General features: G+C 41.0%; 1 protein-coding gene across 2 annotated transcripts in view; it reads left to right on the top strand.

Moving 5' to 3' along the window:
* Positions 1-26,631, top strand: part of LOC139407391 (ryanodine receptor 3-like) — a 270,933-nt gene that overhangs the window by 234,730 nt on the left and 9,572 nt on the right. For both annotated transcript variants that reach the window (XM_071151137.1, XM_071151138.1), the window contains 23 exons: positions 4,860-4,972; positions 6,136-6,232; positions 9,157-9,269; positions 10,101-10,152; positions 10,539-10,598; positions 11,310-11,409; positions 12,363-12,442; positions 12,792-12,868; positions 13,118-13,191; positions 16,321-16,335; positions 17,583-17,663; positions 17,770-17,858; positions 18,203-18,331; positions 18,604-18,708; positions 19,329-19,410; positions 19,829-20,836; positions 20,964-21,244; positions 21,451-21,494; positions 21,826-21,994; positions 22,545-22,631; positions 24,456-24,644; positions 24,915-25,045; positions 25,344-25,386. In XM_071151137.1, the coding sequence (XP_071007238.1) occupies positions 4,860-4,972; positions 6,136-6,232; positions 9,157-9,269; positions 10,101-10,152; positions 10,539-10,598; positions 11,310-11,409; positions 12,363-12,442; positions 12,792-12,868; positions 13,118-13,191; positions 16,321-16,335; positions 17,583-17,663; positions 17,770-17,858; positions 18,203-18,331; positions 18,604-18,708; positions 19,329-19,410; positions 19,829-20,836; positions 20,964-21,244; positions 21,451-21,494; positions 21,826-21,994; positions 22,545-22,631; positions 24,456-24,644; positions 24,915-25,045; positions 25,344-25,386 (3,219 nt within the window). The remainder of the gene's footprint in view (positions 1-4,859; positions 4,973-6,135; positions 6,233-9,156; positions 9,270-10,100; positions 10,153-10,538; positions 10,599-11,309; positions 11,410-12,362; positions 12,443-12,791; positions 12,869-13,117; positions 13,192-16,320; positions 16,336-17,582; positions 17,664-17,769; positions 17,859-18,202; positions 18,332-18,603; positions 18,709-19,328; positions 19,411-19,828; positions 20,837-20,963; positions 21,245-21,450; positions 21,495-21,825; positions 21,995-22,544; positions 22,632-24,455; positions 24,645-24,914; positions 25,046-25,343; positions 25,387-26,631) is intronic.

Below are 26,631 nucleotides of genomic sequence, written 5' to 3' on the forward strand. Positions count from 1 at the left end.
AATGTTTTGAGACGTCATGTTTTGAGATGTAATGTCCGTAAGACGTAATGTTTTGAGACGTAATGTTTTGAGACGTAATGTTTTGAGACGTCATGTTTTAAGACGTAATGTTTTGAGACGTAATGTTTTGAGACGTCATGTTTTGAGACGTAATGTTTTGAGACGTAATGTTTTAAGACGTAATGTCCATAAGACGTAATGTTTTAAGACGTAATGTTTTGAGACGTAATGTTTTGAGACGTAATGTTTTGAGACGTAATGTTTTGAGACGTAATGTCCATAAGACGTAATGTTTTGAGACGTAATGTCCATAAGACGTAATGTTTTAAGACGTAATGTCCATAAGACGTAATGTTTTAAGACGTAATGTTTTGAGACGTATTGTTTTAAGACGTAATGTTTTGAGACGTAATGTTTTGAGACGTAATGTTTTGAGACGTAATGTTTTGAGACGTAATGTTTTGAGACGTAATGTTTTAAGACGTAATGTCCATAAGACGTAATGTTTTAAGACGTAATGTTTTGAGACGTAATGTTTTGAGACGTAATGTTTTGAGACGTAATGTTTTGAGACGTAATGTCCATAAGACGTAATGTTTTGAGACGTAATGTCCATAAGACGGAATGTTTTAAGACGTAATGTCCATAAGACGTAATGTTTTAAGACGTAATGTTTTGAGACGTATTGTTTTAAGACGTAATGTTTTGAGACGTAATGTTTTGAGACGTAATGTTTTGAGACGTAATGTTTTGAGACGTAATGTTTTGAGACGTAATGTTTTAAGACGTAATGTCCATAAGACGTAATGTTTTAAGACGTAATGTTTTGAGACGTAATGTTTTGAGACGTAATGTTTTGAGACGTAATGTCCATAAGACGTAATGTTTTAAGATGTAATGTTTTGAGACGTAATGTTTTGAGACGTAATGTTTTGAGACGTAATGTTTTGAGACGTAATGTTTTGAGACGTAATGTTTTAAGACGTAATGTCCATAAGACGTAATGTTTTGAGACGTAATGTTTTGAGACGTAATGTTTTGAGACGTAATGTTTTGAGACGTCATGTTTTAAGACGTAATGTTTTGAGACGTAATGTTTTGAGACGTCATGTTTTGAGACGCAATGTTTTGAGACGTCATGTTTTGAGACGTAATGTTTTGAGACGTAATGTTTTAAGACGTAATGTTTCAAGACGTAATGTTTTGAGACGTAATGTCCATAAGACGTAATGTTTTAAGACGTAATGTTTTGAGACGTAATGTTTTGAGACGTAATGTTTTGAGACGTAATGTTTTGAGACGTAATGTTTTGAGACGTAATGTTTTGAGACGTAATGTTTTGAGACGTAATGTTTTGAGACGTAATGTCCATAAGACGTAATGTTTTGAGACGTAATGTCCATAAGACGTAATGTTTTAAGACGTAATGTTTTGAGACGTATTGTTTTAAGACGTAATGTTTTGAGACGTAATGTTTTGAGACGTAATGTTTTGAGACGTAATGTTTTGAGACGTAATGTTTTGAGACGTAATGTTTTAAGACGTAATGTCCATAAGACGTAATGTTTTAAGACGTAATGTTTTGAGACGTAATGTTTTGAGACTTAATGTTTTGAGACGTAATGTCCATAAGACGTAATGTTTTAAGACGTAATGTTTTGAGACGTAATGTTTTGAGACGTAATGTTTTGAGACGTAATGTTTTGAGACGTAATGTTTTGAGACGTAATGTTTTGAGACGTAATGTTTTGAGACGTAATGTTTTAAGACGTAATGTCCATAAGACGTAATGTTTTAAGACGTAATGTTTTGAGACGTAATGTTTTGAGACGTCATGTTTTAAGACGTAATGTTTTGAGACGTAACGTTCTGAGACGCAATGTTTTGAGACGTCATGTTTTGAGACGTAATGTTTTGAGACGTAATGTTTTAAGACGTAATGTTTTGAGACGTAATGTTTTGAGACGTAATCTTTTGAAACGTCATGTTTTGAGACGTAATGTTTTAAGACGTATTGTTTTGAGACGTAATGTCCGTAAGACGTAATGTTTTGAGACGTAATGTTTTGAGACGTAATGTTTTGAGACGTCATGTTTTGAGACGTCATGTTTTGAGACGTAATGTTTTAAGATGTAATGTTTTAAGACGTAATGTTTTGAGACGTAATGTCCGTAAGACGTAATGTTTTGAGACGTAATGTCCATAAGACGTAATGTTTTGAGACGTCATGTTTTGAGACGTAATGTTTTAAGACGTAATGTTTTGAGAAGTCATGTTTTGAGACGTAATGTCCGTAAGACGTAATGTTTTGAGACGTCATGTTTTGAGACGTAATGTCCGTAAGACGTAATGTTTTGAGACGTAATGTTTTGAGACGTAATGTTTTGAGACGTCATGTTTTAAGACGTAATGTTTTGAGACGTAATGTTTTGAGACGTCATGTTTTGAGACGCAATGTTTTGAGACGTCATGTTTTGAGACGTAATGTTTTGAGACGTAATGTTTTAAGACGTAATGTTTCAAGACGTAATGTTTTGAGACGTAATGTCCATAAGACGTAATGTCCATAAGACGTAATGTTTTGAGACGTAATGTTTTGAGACGTAATGTTTTGAGACGTAATGTTTTGAGACGTAATGTTTTGAGACGTAATGTCCATAAGACGTAATGTTTTGAGACGTAATGTCCATAAGACGTAATGTTTTAAGACGTAATGTTTTGAGACGTATTGTTTTAAGACGTAATGTTTTGAGACGTAATGTTTTGAGACGTAATGTTTTGAGACGTAATGTTTTGAGACGTAATGTTTTGAGACGTAATGTTTTAAGACGTAATGTCCATAAGACGTCATGTTTTAAGACGTAATGTTTTGAGACGTAATGTTTTGAGACTTAATGTTTTGAGACGTAATGTCCATAAGACGTAATGTTTTAAGACGTAATGTTTTGAGACGTAATGTTTTGAGACGTAATGTTTTGAGACGTAATGTTTTGAGACGTAATGTTTTGAGACGTAATGTTTTGAGACGTAATGTTTTAAGACGTAATGTCCATAAGACGTAATGTTTTAAGACGTAATGTTTTGAGACGTAATGTTTTGAGACGTCATGTTTTAAGACGTAATGTTTTGAGACGTAATGTTTTGAGACGTCATGTTCTGAGACGCAATGTTTTGAGACGTCATGTTTTGAGACGTAATGTTTTGAGACGTAATGTTTTAAGACGTAATGTTTTAAGACGTAATGTCTTGAGACGTAATGTTTTGAGACGTAATCTTTTGAAACGTCATGTTTTGAGACGTAGTGTTTTAAGACGTATTGTTTTGAGACGTAATGTCCGTAAGACGTAATGTTTTGAGACGTAATGTTTTGAGACGTAATGTTTTGAGACGTCATGTTTTGAGACGTAATGTTTTGAGATGTAATGTTTTAAGATGTAATGTTTTAAGACGTAATGTTTTGAGACGTAATGTCCGTAAGACGTAATGTTTTGAGACGTAATGTCCATAAGACGTAATGTTTTGAGACGTCATGTTTTGAGACGTAATGTTTTAAGACGTAATGTTTTGAGAAGTCATGTTTTGAGACGTAATGTCCGTAAGACGTAATGTTTTGAGACGTCATGTTTTGAGACGTAATGTCCGTAAGACGTAATGTTTTGAGACGTCATGTTTTGAGACATAATGTCCGTAAGACGTAATGTTTTGAGACGTAATGTCCATAAGACGTAATGTTTTGAGACGTAATGTCCATAAGACGTCATGTTTTGAGACGTAATGTCCATAAGACGTAATGATTTGAGACGTAATGTTTTGAGACGTAATGTTTTGAGACGTAATGTCCATAAGACGTAATGTTTTGAGACGTAATGTTTTGAGACGTAATGTTTTGAGACGTAATGTTTTGAGACGTAATGTCCATAAGACGTAATGTTTTGAGACGTAATGTCCATAAGACGTAATGTTTTGAGACGTAATGTCCATAAGACGTCATGTTTTGAGACGTAATGTCCATAAGACGTAATGTTTTGAGACGTAATGTCCATAAGACGTCATGTTTTGAGACGTAATGTCCGTAAGACGTAATGTTTTGAGACGTAATCTTTTGAAACGTCATGTTTTGAGACGTAATGTTTTAAGACGTATTGTTTTGAGACGTAATGTCCGTAAGACGTAATGTTTTGAGACGTAATGTTTTGAGACGTAATGTTTTGAGACGTCATGTTTTGAGACGTAATGTTTTGAGACGTAATGTTTTAAGACGTAATGTTTTAAGACGTAATGTTTTGAGACGTAATGTCCATAAGACGTAATGTTTTGAGACGTCATGTTTTGAGACGTAATGTTTTAAGACGTAATGTTTTGAGACGTCATGTTTTGAGACGTAATGTCCGTAAGACGTAATGTTTTGAGACGTCATGTTTTGAGACATAATGTTTTAAGACGTAATGTTTTGAGACGTCATGTTTTGAGACATAATGTCCGTAAGACGTAATGTTTTGAGACGTAATGTCCATAAGACGTCATGTTTTGAGACGTAATGTCCGTAAGACGTCATGTTTTGAGACGTAATGTCCATAAGACGTAATGTTTTGAGACGTCATGTTTTGAGACGTAATGTTTTAAGACGTAATGTTTTGAGACGTCATGTTTTGAGACGTAATGTCCGTAAGACGTAATGTTTTGAGACGTCATGTTTTGAGACATAATGTTTTAAGACGTAATGTTTTGAGACGTCATGTTTTGAGACATAATGTCCGTAAGACGTAATGTTTTGAGACGTAATGTCCATAAGACGTCATGTTTTGAGACGTAATGTCCGTAAGACGTCATGTTTTGAGACGTAATGTTTTGCCCTCTAGGTGGAGCAGCCTCTGAGGATGAAGAAGTGTGTGTTTCAGAAGCTGCTGTCCAAACAGCGTAAACGTGCCGTGGTGGCCTGCTTCCGTATGGCTCCTCTCTACAACCTCCCCAGGTAAGACAGGCTTCTATCACACTTACATACGACTCAGGACAATTAGAGGTACCCTGATGGAAAAACTGGAGGCCTAAATTGTCTCTGTCAACTAAATGAGATACGTAAAAGGAATATAAGTCTGAGACTTTGTAGCTGTGACAACAACTATCCCCAGAAAACAAGTCCTCAGTCGTCATACATGATGCTATTGTCTCCATCAAATCAAACGTGACGTTCCAGTCCTGTATCTCTGTTATCTCTCGGTGAAGTTGGTGGCATGCTGTAACTATCTCCCTCTCCACCTCCCTAACCTTGTCCTTCCTCTCTGTTATTTCTCTCTGTTGCACATCACCTTCAACACATTTTTCCTCAGATACAAAATTAACAATTACTTCCTGAACGGCTATCGGTACGTTTGGCTGGAAAAGGCGTTCGCTGAATCAAATTTTGACCGCCTGTTCTCCGTATTAACGGTAATGTGAGACGTCCAGGCTGAATGATAGCCTGAGTGTTAGTCTGTTGCTGTTCTCTTGCCAACTCCTCGTGGAATTGTCATGGCAAACAGACTGGCACCCAGGCTAGGTGAATGCTTCATCTCTCCCCTCTCCATCTTATCCTCCAGACTATGGGCTGACCGAACAGTCAACACCACCTACCTACTGCACCTACCACAACCTACCTCCAGTTTACTGCACTGTTGATTCTGATTGGTCAGCCTCAGCTAACAGCCAATCAGTGGTCAATCAATGAGCAATCCAGGAAGCGTTTAGCTTGTTTACATAAAGATCATCACTGTCATTATGTCTTAGAATCGTGGAATGTTTTGTCTCATGTGATTTGAGTAACATTATGAATGTATTTTTTTAGCTTTATGTATCATTTATTAACTGAAATAATATTTGAATACAGTGTTCAGTGTTTTTAGATATCATTTTAACCACATCCTCAGCCAGTTTCTGTATGCTAATTAAGCCATCAAGGATGACCAGTCAGAAGAGCCAGCTCCCATATCGACCAATCACCACCCTGGAATGCTCTTCCTTCCTGTTACACCCTCACATCTCCTCTTCCTTACTCCTCCCTCTTCCAAAATCTACTTGGACACACCTTAATCTCATTCTCCCATCTTCCACTCCCCTTCTCCCTCTCCTCTCCTCCTCCTCTCCTCCCTCCTTCCCTAGGCATCGTTCTATTAATCTCTTCGTGTTGGGCTATGTGAGACTATGGATAGAGACAGAGGAGTACTCCTTTGAGGAGAAGCTAGTGCAGGACCTAGCAGTAAGTACTGGGCATGTTGCGATGGTGTCTGCCACCACCTCAGCCCTAGCCTCAGCCTTGCCCCCTGTGCCCTGTGTTGGCACCGCACCCCTACCCGCCCTCTTCGCCGACAGCCTCTTGAGCACGATGCCCGCCGTCCGGGATCGGGATCGCTTCCCGGTCCGCCTGGGTCCGGGGACCTCGACTTGGGCCCCCAGAGGTTCCCGAGGCCCCCGCGCTCTCTCTAGCTTTGTGGCTCGCTACCGGCAGAGCCTTGACAGACATGACAGGCTCAACCTCAGGAGACTCAGTGGCAGCAATGGCTCTGTCTCCGCAGCAAAGCACGTGGCTAGAAAAACAGGCTACGGCATGGGCTATCTCACCACTACTACTACTACTACTACTGTGGTAAGAGGGGCGGCTACAGCCCTCAATAGGTGTTAAATGTTTGATGTCTGACGTCGACCATTTAGATGTTGTACGGTCTCTGCTGTAACTGTAAGTCTGTAGTGATTGATGTTGACGTGATCAAGTGAAGTCTTCGGGTAGCATGCTCGCGCACATCTCAGTCTGGATTCATGCAGAGTTGTGACAGTTGTGACAGTTGTGAAGTATCGAAAATGTCATTGATCTCACTGTAAATATATAGTTGTACAGCTGTAAGGATAGATAGACATATTTATACAGTACTGCATAATGTCATAAAACACGACACGGGGGAAGAATGTACAATGAGCAGGCCACGATGTAACACCACGTCATTCATCATCATCATCATCATCATCATCATCATCATTGTCCGCACACTTTATTTAGTAGTGCAGCATCTGTTGGACCATAATAGTCTGCTGGCCCAGTATCTGTGTGATGGAGACGGTGAGTATGACAGGTCTCCTCTTTAACTCCCAGCAATCTCCGATGATTCAAACTCCCAATTAGACAGCTCTGCAAGCTTGATAATGTCAGAATACGTTCGTTTACTGAGCAACAGTCTTCATTTACTCCCGTTTACGGCCGGTATGTGCTTCCAAAAACAGGTCTAAATGAAACATGTAATAGAAAAAATGCCTATTCGGCACCTCCAATGTAAATCACTTATGGCTGCCATACCGTACGGTTCGGAAGTCTACACCAACTCAATACATTTGAGCTGCCAAATAGGCAAATGTTAGATTGCGTGTACAGTTTTATTTAGACATTTCCTGGAAGTACATATTTGGTGAGTAACGAACATATTTTGACATTATACTCATCGTTGACCTCTCTAACACTGATACTGCTTTGTCAGTGACGGGTCTTGTTCAGTAGGAAGACGACATTTTGAAACTGAGTGAAAAGGAGAGGAATTCCCCGTACTTAGAACACAGTTTTGTTTTCAAAAAGGTTTTCCTACGATGTGCCCTACTGAAAAAATACTCTGGTCCATTCATTTGACAGTGTCCCTATCCTGTCCTTCTCACGGATACAATCATCAGTAAAAATCCGGATCACTACCACCATTGCAGGCCTCATCTGAGCATGCTAGCATGGGATGCTCCATAAACAGTGTGACTCTAATGGGCATGATCATGCATGGCGTGTTAAACAACCCATTAGCCAACCTCTCTGACTCAGAGTTCAGAAACGTTGGAAGTCGTCCAAAAAAAGGGTCATGGCTTGAAGCTACGCTTCAATTACTAATGTAATAATGTGATCAATGTTGAGTGGTGAGTAAATAACATGGTTTAGCCAGCAGGGTGTTGTCTCTAGTGGAAAGACCAGGTTAGGACCAGAGATAACCCCTGTATTTAGCCAGCAGGGTGTAGTCTCTAGTGGAAAGGCCAGGTTAGGAACAGAGATAACCCCTGTATTTAACCAGCAGGGTGTAGTCTCTAGTGGAAAGGCCAGGTTAGGACCAGAGATAACCCCTGTATTTAACCAGCAGGGTGTAGTCTCTAGTGGAAAGGCCAGGTTAGGAACAGAGATAACCCCTGTATTTAACCAGCAGGGTGTAGTCTCTAGTGGAAAGACCAGGTTAGGAACAGAGATAACCCCTGTATTTAACCAGCAGGGTGTAGTCTCTAGTGGAAAGACCAGGTTAGGAACAGAGATAACCCCTGTATTTAGCCAGCAGGGTGTAGTCTCTAGTGGAAAGGCCAGGTTCAGAACAGAGATAACCCCTATATTTAACCAGCAGGGTGGGTGTAGTCTCTAGTGGAAAGGCCAGGTTAGGAACAGAGATAACCCCTGTATTTAACCAGCAGGGTGTAGTCTCTAGTGGAAAGACCAGGTTAGGAACAGAGATAACCCCTGTATTTAGCCAGCAGGGTGTAGTCTCTAGTGGAAAGGCCAGGTTAGGAACAGAGATAACCCCTGTATTTAACCAGCAGGGTGTAGTCTCTAGTGGAAAGGCCAGGTTAGGAACAGAGATAACCCCTGTATTTAACCAGCAGGGTGTAGTCTCTAGTGGAAAGACCAGGTTAGGGACAGAGATAACCCCTGTATTTAACCAGCAGGGTGTAGTCTCTAGTGGAAAGACCAGGTTAGGGACAGAGATAACCCCTGTATTTAACCAGCAGGGTGTAGTCTCTAGTGGAAAGGCCAGGTTAGTAACAGAGATAACCCCTGTATTTAGCCAGCAGGGTGTAGTCTCTAGTGGAAAGGCCAGGTTAGGACCAGAGATAACCCCTGTATTTAACCAGCAGGGTGTAGTGTCTAGTGGAAAGGCCAGGTTAGGAACAGAGATAACCCCTGTATTTAACCAGCAGGGTGTAGTCTCTAGTGGAAAGGCCAGGTTCAGAACAGAGCTAACCCCTGTATTTAACCAGCAGGGTGTAGTCTCTAGTGGAAAGACCAGGTTAGGGACAGAGATAACCCCTGTATTTAGCCAGCAGGGTGTAGTCTCTAGTGGAAAGGCCAGGTTCAGAACAGAGCTAACCCCTGTCTCTTGCGGGATGTCTGTGTAGAAAACCCCAATGAAGATCGTGGAGGAGGAGGAAGAGGAGGAGGTTGAGATCCAGCCAGACCCTCTTCATCAGCTTATCCTTCACTTCAGCCACAACGCCCTCACAGAGAGAAGGTAGGAGGGAATGACCAATCAATCAGTGGTGGAGAAAGTACACAATACTTATACTTGACTAAAAGTAAAGATACCTTAGTAGAAAATGGCTCCAGGAAAATGACAGTTACCCAGTAAAATACTACTACAGTAAAAGTTTTAAAGTATTTGGTTTTAAATATACTTAAGTATCAAAACTAAATGTATTTGTTTAAATATACTTATTAAAAGTAAAAGTATGAATAATTAAAAATTCCCACAGAATTTTCTTGTTTTTTTATTTATTTACAGATAGCCAGGGTCACACTCCAACACTCAGACATAATTTACAAACAGAGCATTTGTGTTTAGTGAGTCCACCAGATCAGTGGCAGTAGGGATGACCAGGGATATTCTCTTGATAAGTGTGCGAATTGGACACTTTTCTGTCCTGCTACAGTAATCATTCAAAATGTAAAGAGTACTTTTGGCTGTCAGGGAAAATGTATGGAGTAAAAAGTACATCATTTTCTTTAGGAATGTAGTGAAGTAAAAGTCAAAGTTGTCAAAATATAAATAGTAAAGTACAGATACCCAAAAAAACTACTTAAGTACCACTTTAAAGTATTTAAAACTTAAGTACTTTACATCACTGCAATCAACCAATGTTTTTTATTTAACCTTTTATTTTGACATTGAGTCAATCAACCAATCACTCAATCGATCAATTAATCAATCAACCTAGTGAACAAGTGTTTTATAAAATCTTACTTAAATACAAAGAATTGTGTGATCTTAACTTATTTGTGTTATTTACTTTACAAACCTGATACAAGTCATGATAATGATTGGATAATATGTTATTCTCTCCAGTTTCTTGGAAGAAGATCCGTTATATATTGCGTATGCAGACATGATGGCAAAGGTACGCAACTGAAAATTTGAGCATACTTTGGCTGCGTTTACATAGGCAGCCCAGTTCTGATCTGTTGCCCAACTATTGGCAAAACATCTGATCTGATTGGTCAAAAGTTCAATTAGTGGCAAAAGATCAGAACTGGGCTGCCTGTGTAAACGCATACTTTCATAATCCGACTGAAGTAGTGGGTTCATAATCGAATCCCCGAGCTGCCAAGGTAAATATCTGTCGTTCTGTCCCTGAACAAGGCAGTTGACCTACTGTTCCTAGGTCGTCATTGAAAATAAGAATGTGTTCTTTAACTGACTTGCCTAGTTAAATTAAAATTAAAATAATAATCAGTTAATGCACAGTTGTCCTAACTATAACATGTTCATCCTCTATCTCCTCAGAGTTGTGCAGAGGATGAAGAGGAGGAAGAAGAGGAAGAGGGGAAAGAGAAGACATTTGAGGTTTCAACCTGTCTGTCCTTGTATCACTAACCCCCAGGCTTAAAGCCTTAGATACTTTTTAATCAAATCTGTCTGAACCCAGTCTGAACCCAATCTGAATCTGTCTGAACCCAGTCTGAACCTGTCTGAACCCAGTCTGAACCCAGTCTGATCCCAGTCTGAACCCAGTCTGAACCCAGTCTGAATCTGTCTGAACCCAGTCTGAATCTGTCTGAACCCAGTCTGAATCTGTCTGAACCCAGTCTGAATCTGTCTGAACCCAGTCTGTGCCTTTTAGCCTTGATAAATATCTGACTTGTGGATGATGAGACCGAGATGAGACAGGATTTTAATCAACAGCACTGGCTACAACTGATAAGTTCCCATGTCTACGGTGTCAGCTGACAAAGACCAGCCAATGGTTGAAATGTCATCGTCGCTGTGACAACCATGTTCCATTCAACCTTTCAGTACTGTATCTTTTATACATCAGCTTTGTCCTTTTCTATCCAGCAGCTGTAAGACCGTTGATGTTGTCACTTTCCTGTGAAATGTCTCTCTGAGATTATGTTTGATTGTGTATTTTAACCCCTCAGGATTATAGACAATCGACGTATGAACTATGAGGACCGGTTTTTAATGAACAGTGACTACGGCTGACTGCTGTAGAGAGTTCGGCTTTTATTTGCGTTTGATAATTAAATGATCTGCCATTCCACGTTGGGCCCACAGGAGAAGGAAATGGAGAAACAGAAGATCTTGTACCAGCAGGCCAGGCTCCACGCCCGCGGGGCTGCTGAGATGGTGCTACAGATGATCAGCGCCAGTAAAGGTGAGGATGTTCTTTATCTACAGTACAGGGGAAGATGTTCTTTATCTACAGTACAGGTGAGGATGTTATTTATCTACAGTACAGGTGAGGATGTTCTTTATCTACAGTAGAGGTGAGGATGTTCTTTATCTACAGTACAGGTGAGGATGTTCTTTATCTACAGTAGAGGTGAGGATGTTCTTTATCTACAGTACAGGTGAGGATGTTCTTTATCTACAGTACAAGTGAGGATGTTCTTTATCTACAGTACAGGTGAGGATGTTCTTTATCTACAGTACAGGTGAGGATGTTCTTTATCTACAGTAAAGGTGAGGATGTTCTTTATCTACAGTACAGGTGAGGATGTTCTTTATCTACAGTAGAGGTGAGGATGTTCTTTATCTACAGTAGAGGTGAGGATGTTCTTTATCTACAGTAGAGGTGAGGATGTTCTTTATCTACAGTACAGGTGAGGATGTTCTGTATCTACAGTACAGGTGAGGATGTTCTTTATCTACAGTACAGGTGAGGGTGTTCTTTATCTACAGTACAGGTGAGGATGTTCTTTATCTACAGTAGAGGTGAGGATGTTCTTTATCTACAGTAGAGGTGAGGATGTTCTTTATCTACAGTACAGGTGAGGATGTTCTTTATCTACAGTAAAGGTGAGGATGTTCTTTATCTACAGTACAGGTGAGGATGTTCTTTATCTACAGTACAGGTGAGGATGTTCTTTATCTACAGTAGAGGTGAGGATGTTCTTTATCTACAGTAGAGGTGAGGATGTTCTTTATCTACAGTACAGGTGAGGATGTTCTTTATCTACAGTAAAGGTGAGGATGTTCTTTATCTACAGTAAAGGTGAGGATGTTCTTTATCTACAGTACAGGTGAGGATGTTCTTTATCTACAGTACAGGTGAAACTTTAGAGCCTTGTGTACTACACAGTCAGTCTAGTCCTCTTTTGTCCCCAGGTCGACTAGGTCCTATGGTGACCTGCACCCTCAAACTGGGCATCTCCATCCTCAACGGAGGCAACGTGCTGGTCCAGCAGGTTAGATAGACTTCATTACATTACCAGAGATGTATTACTGTGTATGTTACACATCAATACAAGAGATGTATGTATTACTGTGTATGTTACACATCATTAGGGGCGGCAGGGTAGCCTAGTGGTTAGAGTGTTGGACTAATAACCGAAAGGTTGCAAGTTCTGCCCCTGAACAGGCAGTTAACCCACTGTTCCTAGGCCATCATTGAAAATAAGAATGTGTTCTTAACTGACTTGCCTAGTTAAATAAAGGTAAAATAAAAAAAATACCAGAGATGTATTACATCATCACATTTTACCAAGAGTTTCTGTGCATGAAAACAAGCTAGTTTTACTTTCCATTGTTTTGCAGAAAATGCTGGATTATCTGAAAGAGAAAAGAGATGCAGGCTTTTTCAAGAGTTTGTCAGGCCTCATGCAGTCCTGCAGGTAACCGTGACTACGCTAACCCAAATAACCCAGAGGACAGATCTCGTCTGGGAACTGCCTGGGAATGATAATAGACTTTTGATCAATTAAAATATTGTAACTTATCGATAAGCATGTTGATTATACCCAAGGACATGATGAAGGGACCCTCGTAGTCCCTATGACCACGGTTTATGTCATTCTTATTCTTTATCCCTGGAGTACTATTTCTCTCTTTCACAGTGTGTCTTATCTCCATACCCTTTACAGTGTCCTGGACTTAAATGCCTTTGAGAGACAGAACAAAGCAGAAGGTCTGGGGATGGTGACAGATGAAGGATCCTGTAAGTCAAGAGAAATGATGGCCAACTGATGTACTACCCCATAGCTTTAATAAGTATTTTAACATTTCAGTGTTCAATTGTAGTTTTATTATTTTTCCCTTTTCCCTTCAGCCGTAGAGATCCAAGAGTTGTAGGTTCCAAGAGTTGTAGGTTCCAAGAGTTGTAGGTTCCGAGAGTTGTAGGTTCCAAGAGTTGTAGGTTCCAAGAGTTGTAGGTTCCAAGAGTTGTAGGTTCCAAGAGTTGTAGGTTCCAAGAGTTGTAGGTTCCGAGAGTTGTAGGTTCCAAGAGTTGTAGGTTCCAAGAGTTGTAGGTTCCAAGAGTTGTAGGTTCCAAGAGTTGTAGGTTCCGAGAGTTGTAGGTTCCGAGAGTTGTAGGTTCCAAGAGTTGTAGGTTCCAAGAGTTGTCTCGCTCGCTTGGTTGCTGTTTCACACTTGGAGTATCTTTACGTAGAAAACATGTTGAGCTTCTTTTTTCTCCTTTTCTTCTCAGCAATAGGTTCAAGAGCTATTGTAGCTGCTGTCTTAGAGTATCTTTACTCAGAGAATCTAAAACTTCAGGGATCAACACGCACAGATTTCACTTACTGCTCAGAAAATCAGCAACCTCCTTCCAAATGGCTAATGCTGAAGCATGACATTTGTCTTATCTCTCGCTGCCGTGTTTTACATGTTCGTGTCAAATTATCTTCAGAAAGAATGGCCCTAGCTACAGTAATATCAAATTATCTACAGAAAGAATGCCCCTAGCTACAGTAATATCAAATTATCTTCAGAAAAAAATTCCCCTAGCGACAGTCATTTCAAATCAAATTGCATTTGACCTTGTATGTTTGATATTTTTGGTGTAAGTTGTTTTTACTGCTTGTGTTGCAGTAGTGGTAGAGTCAGGATCCATGTGATTAACCTGTTGTTGTCCAGACCGTCATCAGGGCTGCAAGGCCTCGTGGCATGATACCTATATATCAGTGTTGGGGTCAATTCCATTTAGATTCAGAAAGTAAACCAAAATCCTAATTAAAAAGTGTAGAAGTATATAGTTACGTTTCCTGAATTGAACCGTAACTGACCCCAACCCCGCTATGTGTTATACAGGATGAATGTCACTCACCTGAATGAATAAGTAGTGACATCTCTGAACAAATGTTTCATCAGGTTTAGGAAGCTAAGCTGTTCAGTAGTTTCATCAGGTTTAGGAATCTAAACTGTTCAGTAGTTTCATCAGGTTTAGGAATCTAAGCTGTTCAGTAGTTTCATCAGGTTTAGGAATCTAAACTGTTCAGTAGTTTCATCAGGTTTAGGAATCTAAGCTGTTCAGTAGTTTCATCAGGTTTAGGAATCTAAGCTGTTCAGTAGTTTCATCAGGTTTAGGAATCTAAGCTGTTCAGTAGTTTAATCAGGTTTAGGAATCTAAGCTGTTCAGTAGTTTCATCAGGTTTAGGAATCTAAGCTGTTCAGTAGTTTCATCAGGTTTAAGAATCTAAGCTGTTCAGTAGTTTCATCAGGTTTAGGAATCTAAGCTGTTCAGTAGTTTCATCAGGTTTAGGAATCTAAGCTGTTCAGTAGTTTCATCAGGTTTAGGAATCTAAACTGTTCAGTAGTTTCATCAGGTTTAGGAATCTAAGCTGTTCAGTAGTTTCATCAGGTTTAGGAATCTAAACTGTTCAGTAGTTTCATCAGGTTTAGGAATCTAAGCTGTTCAGTAGTTTCATCAGGTTTAGGAATCTAAACTGTTCAGTAGTTTCATCAGGTTTAGGAATCTAAGCTGTTCAGTAGTTTCATCAGGTTTAGGAATCTAAGCTGTTCAGAAGTGCAGTAGTTATCAACACATCTACACTCCCCATGTTGTCAGGTTCTGAGTCAACACTCACATCTACACTCCCCATGTTGTCAGGTTCTGATTCAACACTCACATCTACACTCCCCATGTTGTCAGGTTCTGATTCAACACTCACATCTACGCTCCCCATGTTGTCAGGTTCTGAGTCAACACTCACATCTACACTCCCCATGTTTTCAGGTTCTGAGTCAACACTCACATCTACACTCCCCATGTTTTCAGGTTCTGAGTCAACACTCACATCTACACTCCCCATGTTTTCAGGTTCTGATTCAACACTCACATCTACACTCCCCATGTTGTCAGGTTGCGTACAAATACCCTACAAGCACTAAAAGCCTTCAACACTAAAAGCCTTCAACACTAAAAGCCTTCAACACTAAAAGCCTTTCCAAGAGATATTTTTACTCCTAAATTGGAAGCAGGGGGGGTTTCCTCCATCCTGAAGTAGTGGAAACCTAACACATGGTGCAGCATTAGCTTGATTACAAGCCTTCTCGGTCACATATACATTACCACACATACCTCATCCCACACACACACACTTTCTCCTAACACACCTCATCCCACACACACACACTTTCTCCTAACACACCTCATCCCACACACACACAGACTTTCTCCTAACACACCTCATCCCACACACTTTCTCCTAACACACCTCATCCCACGCACACACACACACTTTCTCCTAACACACCTCATCCCACACACACACACTTTCTCCTAACACACCTCATCCCACACACACACACACACTTTCTCCTAACACACCTCATCCCACACACACACACACACACACTTTCTCCTAACACACCTCATCCCACACACACACACACACTTTCTCCTAACACACCTCATCCCACACACACACACTTTCTCCTAACACACCTCATCCCACACACACACACACACACACACTTTCTCCTAACACACCTCATCCCACACACACACACACACACACTTTCTCCTAACACACCTCATCCCACACACATAACACACCTTTATCCTCCAGTTCTCCCTGCTGTATATTTTTACGTTTTGATAGGTTAACTGTAGTATTTTCCACTAATATCCTAAATACGCACTAAATATCATACCACTTTATAACTCTCCCCTAAACACCTTCATTTTAACATCACGCCCATAATGAGGCCTATAGACATCTGTCTTTTAAAGTTTTTTTTTCTCTTCTCCTTTAAAAAAAAAAGAAGTTCTATGTCTTCTCTTGCTTACGTCTGTTTGTTGTGTTTTGTCTTGTCTTCTCCTATCATTAATACTCATCGATGGCAGTCAACAGTCAGCGGGGTAAATAAAGATGCTCTCATAACCGCTCATAATCGTCCCTCTCTCACCTTCACCTCTCCTGCCTCATTGACCTGATGACCTGGAAGCATTAACTCATTGCTCTGGTCTACAGGGAGGTACATTCATGCAACATGCATGCATAAAATATAGATGTCAAATTCTAGATTTACTTTATAAATGCCTGTTATTAGTGGTAGTTGTTAACTTTATCTTTATGTTACTAACTCTACATCACTAATCTACATTCTGCTACTGATACTCCTATCAGCCTATCAACATCTTTTAAGAGGTTATGATTTGTAGACTTGTCCACAGCTAAAGCAAAGCTTTGATGTGCTTTGGACTTGGGGCCTATTTCACAAAGCTGTGTTTAACTTTCACGTGGATGACGTAGCTGATCCAGAAATGGAATGCAGTATTCAAGTACTTGGAATTCCCAAGATTGTGAAGTACTGTGAAATGGAACCTTGGAATCTCTTGATGATTCTAAGTGGAGAACATTCCATCATTGTGTTATGATCTTCTTTAAAAACGGGTTCCCTGTGTTCTTGTCTTGTTCTTATACTATATGCTATATGTGAAAGTTACCTGGCTAACCTTCAGCTTCCTGAAATGTCCTGGTGTTTCACAATATTCATTTCAGTTTTTACAATCAGCACTTTGGATGCAGCAAGGGTGTTGTGTGCAACACAGACCCAGACCCATACTCTTAGAAAAAAAAAGGTTTCCAAGAGGGTTCTTCGCCTTTCCCCAAATGGAGAACCCTTTTTGGTTCTAGGTAGAACCCTTTTTTGGTCCTAGGTAGAAACCCTTTTTGGTCCTAGGTAGAACCCCTTTTTGGTTCTAGGTAGAACCCGTTTTGGTTCTAGGTAGAACCCATTTTGGGTTCCATGTAGAAACCTCAGTGGAAAGGGTTATACATTGAACCCAAAGGGGTTCTTCCTGAAACCCAAAACAGTTCTTCAAAGGGTTCTCCTATGGGGACAGCAGAAGAACCCTTTTAGGTTCTCGATAGCACCTTTGTTTTCCAAGAGGTGCAGTATCTGTATTTGTGCTAGCCCACCTGCCTGTCTAAGAGTGATGAGTGCCCGATCCAAACGGGATATCCGCAAAGTCTAACTCGGGCTTTCACCTAAAATCATGCATTACTAAATCATGAGATTATTGTGAAAACTCTAGTTGCTCGGGAATTCAGCCGTTGTTGTTATGGAGAGTGTTCTTCACCTACTTTATGTCCCCTCCCGAAGGTTCCAAAGTGCTGACGAATGATGACTTCACCAAGGATCTCTTCAGGTTTTTACAATTGCTCTGTGAGGGGCACAACGGGGGTGAGAACTTGTAGAAATTGGTGTCTAAAACAAAGTATTAGTGTGTTTTGTTATAGATTCACTCAAACCACGTTATCCCAATATCGAAATGTGTTCTTCGCCACAGATTTCCAAAACTTCCTGAGAACACAAACAGGAAACACGTTGACAGTCAACATTATCATCAGCACAGTGGACTACCTGCTACGGCTTCAGGTGATACACACTCGCACACACGCACACACGCACACGCACACACACACACACACACGCACACACACACGCACGCACGCACACACACGCACACGCACACACATGCACACACACACACGGACACACACACGCACACACACACACACATGCACACACACACACATGCACACACACTCACGCACATGCACACACACACACACACACACACACACACACACACACACACACACACACACACACACACACACACACACACACACACACACACACACACACACACACACACACTATGAATAGAACGTGATTTGGTTTCACCAACACACTGACAGAGTAATCCTTCTCTGTAGGAATCTATCAGTGACTTCTACTGGTATTATTCTGGGAAAGACATTATCGACGAGGCAGGGCAGGTCAACTTCTCCAAAGCCTTAGCTGTCGCAAAGCAGATCTTCAACTCGCTCACTGAGTACATCCAGGTAAGTAAGGCCTGACTCTTTGACTTTCCAGTGTTTCACATTTTATTTTATGGCACTAAAATGTTTTTTTTTTTGTGGGGATTGCGATCTTCATTAACATTCACTCTATTTTGTGACCGCACCCTTTGGTCCTTCTATCAATCTCTCTCTCCCCCTTTCCGCTCTTCTTCCCTCCCCCTCCTCCTCATTTCTCTCCCTTTCTCCCACCTCTCTCTCTTCCTCTCTCCCCCCTCCCTCCCTCTCTCCCCCCTCCCTCCCTCTCTCCCTCCCAGGGCCCATGTATTGGGAACCAGCAGAGTCTGGCCCACAGCAGACTGTGGGATGCGGTGGTGGGATTCCTGCATGTGTTTGCCAACATGCAGATGAAGCTGTCCCAGGTAACTAGGTGTCCTCAGTGCTACACAAAACATTCCAGTAAAGTTGGTGATAGTTGCGTCTGGTCGTAGTTATAGTTGTTTTGGTTTTTGGTTATGCCTTTTGTTTTGGTTTTTGGTTATGCCTTTGTTCTGGTTTTTGGTTATGTCTTTGTTTTGGTTTTCGGTTATGTCTTTGTTTTGGTTTTTGGTTATGCCTTTTGTTTTGGTTTTCGGTTATGCCTTTTGTTTTGGTTTTTGGTTATGTCTTTGTTCTGGTTTTTGGTTATGCCTTTTGTTTTGGTTTTTGGTTATGTCTTTGTTCTGGTTTTTGGTTATGTCTTTGTTTTGGTTTTTGGTTATGTCTTTGTTTTGGTTTTTGGTTATGCCTTTGTTTTGGTTTTTGGTTATGTCTTTGTTTTGGTTTTCGGTTATGTCTTTGTTTTGGTTTTCGGTTATGCCTTTGTTTTGGGTTTTGGTTATGTCTTTTTTGTGTCTTTGGTTATTTGTTTTTAGTGCATGGAACTTGAGCTATTGAGATTGTAAAATCATAAAAATGCTTCATAAATACATGTTATTATTAATTATTACTTAACTAATTGTATTATTAATGCAATTCTTCCAATGGTTTTGGTGCCCCTTAGGACTCGTGTCAGATTGAGCTGCTGAAGGAGTTGATGGATCTTCAGCAGGACATGGTGGTGATGATGCTGTCACTGCTGGAGGGTAAGAAACTACAGATTTTATGGTTCCCGAGTGGGCGCAGCGGTCTAAGACACTACATCTCAGCGCTAGAGTCGTCACTACAGACCATGGTTCGATTCAAAGCAAGTCAGTTTGTAATTAAGTAAGGAAGTAAGGGGCGGCAGGTAGCCTAGTGGTTAGAGCATTGGACGAGTAACCGAAAGGTTGCAAGATCGAATCCCCGAGCTAACAAGGTAAAAATCTGTCGTTCTGCCCCTGAACAAGGCAGTTAACCCACTGTTCCTAGGCTCTCATTGAAAACAAGAATTTGTTCTTAACTGACTTGCCTAGTTAAAGGTAGGTATCAAAGGTATAAAAGTAAGTAGTTAGGGAGGTAAAGTGCAAACGCAACATGCCATTGATTCATACCAACATGCCATTGATACGTGGTGTCTCCTAGGCAACGTGGTAAATGGAACGATTGGAAAGCAGATGGTGGACACTCTGGTGGAGTCCTCCAGCAACGTAGAGATGATCCTCAAGTTCTTTGACATGTTCCTCAAGATCAAGGACCTGACCACCTCTGATAACTTCAGGGAGTATGACCCCGATAACAAGGGGGTCATCTCCAAAAAAGATTTCCAGAAGTCCATGGAGAACCAGAAGCAGTACACCCAGTCGGAGATTGAGTTCCTCCTCTCCTGCGCCGAGGCCGATGAGAATGACATGTTCAACTACGAGGAGTTTGTGGAGCGGTTCCACGAGCCAGCCAAAGACATTGGCTTCAACATAGCTGTGCTGCTCACTAACCTCTCTGAGCACATGCCTCACGACCCCCGTCTGGCCACCTTCCTGGAACCAGCTGAGAGCGTGCTGAACTACTTTGAGCCGTACCTGGGCCGCATCGAGATCATGGGCGGAGGGAAGCGCATCGAGAGGGTCTACTTTGAGATTAGTGAGTCCAGCCGCACGCAGTGGGAGAAGCCACAGGTCAAAGAGTCCAAGAGACAGTTCATCTTCGACGTGGTCAACGAGGGTGGAGAGAGCGAGAAGATGGAGATGTTTGTGAACTTCTGCGAAGACACCATCTTTGAGATGCAGCTGGCGTCTCAGATCTCGGAGCCAGAAGTGGCGGAGCGCCCAGAGGAGGAAGAGGAGGAGGTGCACAACTTGCTAGAAGAGCTGGCTGAGCAAGAGGAGGAGAGAGAGTTGGAGGCTTCCTCGGCTTTCACCATGGTCTGTGTCGCCGCCAAGAAGAAGATCTCCAACTTCCGACAGATGCTGACCTTCAAGACCCTCAAGAAGCAGTACAAGAAGACCAAGAAGCTGAGCATGAAGGAGGTGATCATTGGGTTCTTCTCCTTTTTCTGGACGCTCTTCGCAGGGTTCTTCATGGGGATCTACAGCCTCATCTTTGGATTCTTCCACCTCATCTGGTCATCCATGTTCGGAGGCGGCCTCGTCGAAGGTGGGATCTTTTTATCTTCTATTTTTGTTTGATCTCTATGTTTTTATTGTTTTTAGGATAATGTTAATAAGGGTGTTGCAACGTTTTGTTTAAACATACTTTAAATTATGTTTGATTTGACTTGAAGGAGCCAAGAATATGAAGGTGACAGACATCTTGGGCAACATGCCCGATCCCACCCAGTTCGGTATCCACGGCGACGTGTTGGAGACGGAAAAGGTGGAGGTGTGTGATTCGGTGTCGGGCGGAACAGACCAGGCCATCAAACCGTCGGACAAGGCAGAGCAGGACATCTTGATGGAGATGATTAATCCCATGCCAAAGAAAGGGGAAGGGTTAAAACATGTTGATCCTGGACTGGGAGACGTCTCTGAGACTCCTGAGACCACCGCCACTGTGGAGAAGAAGGTGAGCATTCTGTAGGCCTGTCTCTAAAACAGTAGGTAAAGGGAATACATTAAATACAATGGTGATTCTCTATGTACAGTTCTCAGTAAACGCTAGGTTTGTTTCACATGGATGGTGTCACTAATAAGTTTCCTCTCTAATCTTCTGTTGTCCTTCTCATGTAGAAGCCTGGACCTCTCTAACCTTCTGTTGTCTCTCTCATGTAGAAAGCTGCTTCTGAACCAAAGGAGTCGGAACCAGAGAAAGCAGAGTGAGTGGTCTACACTATTTATTCATCTCTGTGTGTATGTTTACTTCAGCTATGTAACATGGAGGACATGTTCAAATCTTAATTCAGTCTTTATTTACTTTATTTAAAGCGTTTAAATTAAAAATCCATTGCTCGGTTTCTCGCATCTTGACAGTTTGTTATCGCAAATAAGAGTCTGATCTTAATTGCTCATTATTTCTTAAAATTGAAATAATGAAATGAAAGGGTGTGTTGTGTTGTTGCGTTGGAGTTTCAGCTCTCGAACAGATGTCAGAGCTATGTGCTGGTGTCAGATCGATAACAGATCGGCGGTCATCTTGTGTTCTCACAGCACAGAGAAGAAGGAAAAGGAAGACAAGGTCAAGGCGGAGCAGCCTAAAGAGGAAGTGGCTCAGGATAAGCCCGTTCCCAAGTCCAGAAACAGCCAATCAAAGGAGGCTCCTACTTCCTTCTTTGCCAGCTTCTTGGCTGGGCTGGAGGTCTACCAGGCCAAGATGCTGGTAATACATCAGACATTATACTTGTTCAAGATCGACTACAGCTTTGCGTATTGAGTGCAGTAAAGTGTAAACATTTATTATAATTATTATATTGCAGTTGGAGACTGCAAACTAACTGAACTGATTTGCCTCCTAGATAACTGCTTATTATTTGAAGATCAGTCTGTTTGTTTAGTCGGTGATCAGCGACTGATCAGAATTGAGGCTCTCAAACACAGCCGTTGTTATTCTGCCTGCCACATGCTGTCAATAGTGACCTTCCATTTCATCTTCTTTGCAGTCATGCTCACCTCAGAAGACTGCTATGTCTTATCATGACTGAATGTATTTTCATGACTAAATGTATTATCATGACTAAATGTATTATCATGACTAAATTTATTATCATGACTAAATGTATTATCATGACTAAATGTATTATCATGACTGAATGTATTATCATGACTAAATGTATTATCATGACTAAATGTATTATCATGACTGAATGTATTATCATGACTAAATGTATTATCATGACTAAATGTCTAACTTTGTGTTCCATGTGTTCCAGAACACCTTGGCTCGAAACTTCTACAACATGCGTTTCCTGGCTCTGTTTGTGGCGTTTGCCATCAACTTCATTCTACTGTTCTACAAGGTCATTTGCAGTGATACACATTACAGGGTTTTCTTGCTCTCTCTTCTACAAGATACAAATAATAATCTTATTTTATTTACATACAGTGCGTTCAGAAAGTATTCATTCCCCTTCTATTTTCCAAATGTTACTTTACAGCAATAATCTAAAATGTATTTGAAAAAAAAATATTCTCATGAATCTACACACAATACCCCTTAATGACATCATGATACCCCATAATGACATCACAATACCCCATAATGACGAAGCAAAAACAGATTTTTAGATATTTTTGAAAATGTATTAAGAATAAAAAATTTAAATATCACATTTACGTAAGTATTCAGACCCTTTACTCAGTACTTTGTTGAAACACCTTTGGCACCATGTACAGCCTCGAGACGTCTTGGATATGACGCTACAAGCTTGGCACACCTGTATTTGGGGAGTCTTTCCCATTCTTCTCTGCAGAAACTCTCAAGCTCTGTCAGGTTGGGTGGGGAGTGTCGCTGCACAGCTATTTTCAGATCTCTCCAGAGATGTTTGGTTGGGTTCAAGTCCAGGCTCTGGCTGGGCCACTCAAGGACATTCAGAGACTTGTCCCAAAGCCACTCCTGCGTTGTCTTGTCTGTGTGCTTAGGGTCGTTGTCCTGTTGGAAGGTGAACCTTCACCCCAGTCTGATGTCCTGAGAGCTCTGGAGCAGGTTTTCATAAAGGATCTCTCTGTACTTTGCTCTGTTCATCTTTCCCTTGATCCTGACTAGTCTCGTAGTCCTGCTGCTGAAAAACATCCCCACAGCATGATGCTGCCACCACCATGCTTCACCATAGGGATGGTGCCAGATTTCCTCCAGATGTGCCGCTTGGCAATCAAGCCAAATAGTTCAATCTTGGTTTCATCAGACCAGAGAATCTTGTTTCTCATGGTCTGAGAGTCTTTAGGTGCCTTTTGGCAAACTCCAAGCGGGCTGTCATGTGCCTTTTACTGAGGAGTGGCTTCTGTCTGGCCACTCTATCATAAAGTCCTGATTGGTGGATTGCTGCAGACATGGTTGTCCTTCTGGAAGGTTCTCCCATCTCCACAGAGGAACTCTAGAGCTCTGTCAGAGTGACCATTGGGTTCTTGGTCACCTCCCTGACCAAGGCCCTTCTACCCCGATTGCTCAATTTGGCCGGGGGGCCAGCTCTAGGAGGAGTCTAGATTCCCCAGATCTGTGCCTTGATACAATCATGTCTCGAACCTCTACGGACAATTCCTTCGACCTCATGGCTTGGTTTTTGCTCTGACATGCACTGTCAACTGTGGGACCTTATATAGAGAGGTGTGTGCCTTTTCAAATGGTGTCCAATCAATTTAATTTACCACAGGTGGACTCCAATCATGTTGTAGAAACATCTCAAGGATGACCAATGGAAACAGGATGCACCTGAGCTCAATTTTGAGTCTCATAGCAAACGGTCTGCATACTTATGTAAATAAGGTATTTCTGTTTTTCAATTTGCATAAATTTGCAAAATTCTCTAAAACCTGTTTTCACTTTGTCATTATGGGATATTGTGATGTCATTATGGGGTATTGTGATGTCATTATGGGGTATTGTGTGTAGATTGATAAGGAAAACATGTATTTAATCAATTTTAGAATAAGGCTGTAACGTAACAAAATGTGAAAAAAGTCAAGTGGTCTGAATACTTTCCAAATGCACTGTACATTCTTATCAATAACCAGGTTGTTGTGTGTCAACTTTGAGACAAGATTGTGAGGTGTGTGTTTGCTGGGTTTTTACCATATCTGTCAAATAAATAAAAACACATTTTCTCTGTGGGTCGTTTTCCCCTCAGGTGACTGCTGCTGAGGATGATGAGGATGACTCTTGGACTAGTTCTGATGATGATGATGATGATGAAGGTGGTGAGGAGTACTTTGTCCTGGAGGAGAGTACAGGCTACATGGCTCCTATTCTGTGTTTCCTGGCTGTGTTCCACACCACCCTCTCTATCCTGTGTTTGGTTGGCTACTACTTTCTCAAGGTGATTACAATCATGTAATCTATCAATCAGTATGTCAACTGTTCACATCAGTCCACAACATCATTATCTCCTTTCTTTCTCTGTCATTCCATTCTATTCTCTTCTTCCTCCATGTTTCTCTTCTCACCCCTTCTCTCTGTCATTCCATTCTATTCTCTTCTTCCTCCATGTTTCTCTTCTCACCCCTTCTCTCTGTCATTCCATTCTATTCTCTTCTTCCTCCATGTTTCTCTTCTCATCCCTTCTCTCTGTCATCCATTTCCCTCCCAGGTGCCTCTGGTGGTGTTTAAGAGAGAGAAGGGCATCGCCAGGCTGTTGGAGTTTGAAGGTCTCTACATCACAGAGCAGCCGGCAGACGATGACATCACGGGCCAGTGGGACCGCCTCGTCATCAACACCCCGTGAGTCATACCACTGAGGAAAACCTGACTTGGACTGAAACAGGTGCCGGTACTGTTTATATTTAGTCGCAGGAACTCCATAACACTTTTTGAGCTAATCTATAAGAGGTGCAGGAACTCAAGCAGTAAAACATTTGAGGTGCCGGTACTCAGTTCCGGTAAGCTCCTGCCAAAGTCAAGAAATGTGTACACTAATATTAAAAAGTCTGTTGAAAATGTCACCAGCTTCAGATTAATGTTCCTAATAGAATTGTAGAGACATTGAACTATATATGTTGTCCTTCTTATGTTTCTGCAGATCCTTCCCCAATAACTACTGGGACAAGTTTATCAAACGGAAGGTACGAGTACAGCCTTATTCACACAGGATTCCACACGAATACTATACACATATACCCTGTAACTACATAGTGTAGCATAGCAATCATATAAACCCAAATCAAATGTCTTTCCCTGCCTCCTCTGGCTATAGGTCATTAATAAGTATGGAGACCTGTATGTGTCTGTCTATAGGTCATTAATAAGTATGGAGACCTGTATGTGTCTGTTCTGTCTATAGGTCATTAATAAGTATGGAGACCTGTATGTGTCTGTCTATAGGTCATTAATAAGTATGGAGACCTGTATGTGTCTGTTCTGTCTATAGGTCATTAGTAAGTATGGAGACCTGTATGTGTCTGTCTATAGGTCATTAATAAGTATGGAGACCTGTATGTGTCTGTCTATAGGTCATTAATACGTATGGAGACCTGTATGTGTCTGTCTATAGGTCATTAATAAGTATGGAGACCTGTATGTGTCTGTTCTGTCTATAGGTCATTAATAAGTATGGAGACCTGTATGTGTCTGTTCTGTCTATAGGTCATTAATAAATATGGAGACCTGTATGTGTCTGTTCTGTCTATAGGTCATTAATAAGTATGGAGACCTGTGTGTGTCTGTCTATAGGTCATTAATAAGTATGGAGACCTGTATGTGTCTGTCTATAGGTCATTAATAAGTATGGAGACCTGTATGTGTCTCCTCTGTCTATAGGTCATTAGTAAGTATGGAGACCTGCATGTGTCTGTCTATAGGTCATTAATAAGTATGGAGACCTGTATGTGTCTGTTCTGTCTATAGGTCATTAATAAGTATGGAGACCTGTATGTGTCTGTCTATAGGTCATTAATAAGTATGGAGACCTGTATGTGTCTGTCTATAGGTCATTAATAAGTATGGAGACCTGTATGTGTCTGTCTATAGGTCATTAATAAGTATGGAGACCTGTATGTGTCTCCTCTGTCTATAGGTCATTAGTAAGTATGGAGACCTGCATGTGTCTGTCTATAGGTCATTAATAAGTATGGAGACCTGTATGTGTCTGTTCTGTCTATAGGTCATTAATAAGTATGGAGACCTGTATGTGTCTGTCTATAGGTCATTAATAAGTATGGAGACCTGTATGTGTCTGTCTATAGGTCATTAATAAGTATGGAGACCTGTATGTGTCTGTTCTGTCTATAGGTCATTAATAAGTATGGAGACCTGTATGTGTCTGTTCTGTCTATAGGTCATTAATAAGTATGGAGACCTGTATGTGTCTG

Source organism: Oncorhynchus clarkii, chromosome 4 (genome assembly GCF_045791955.1).
Source record: "Oncorhynchus clarkii lewisi isolate Uvic-CL-2024 chromosome 4, UVic_Ocla_1.0, whole genome shotgun sequence".
Taxonomy (NCBI): domain Eukaryota; kingdom Metazoa; phylum Chordata; class Actinopteri; order Salmoniformes; family Salmonidae; genus Oncorhynchus; species Oncorhynchus clarkii.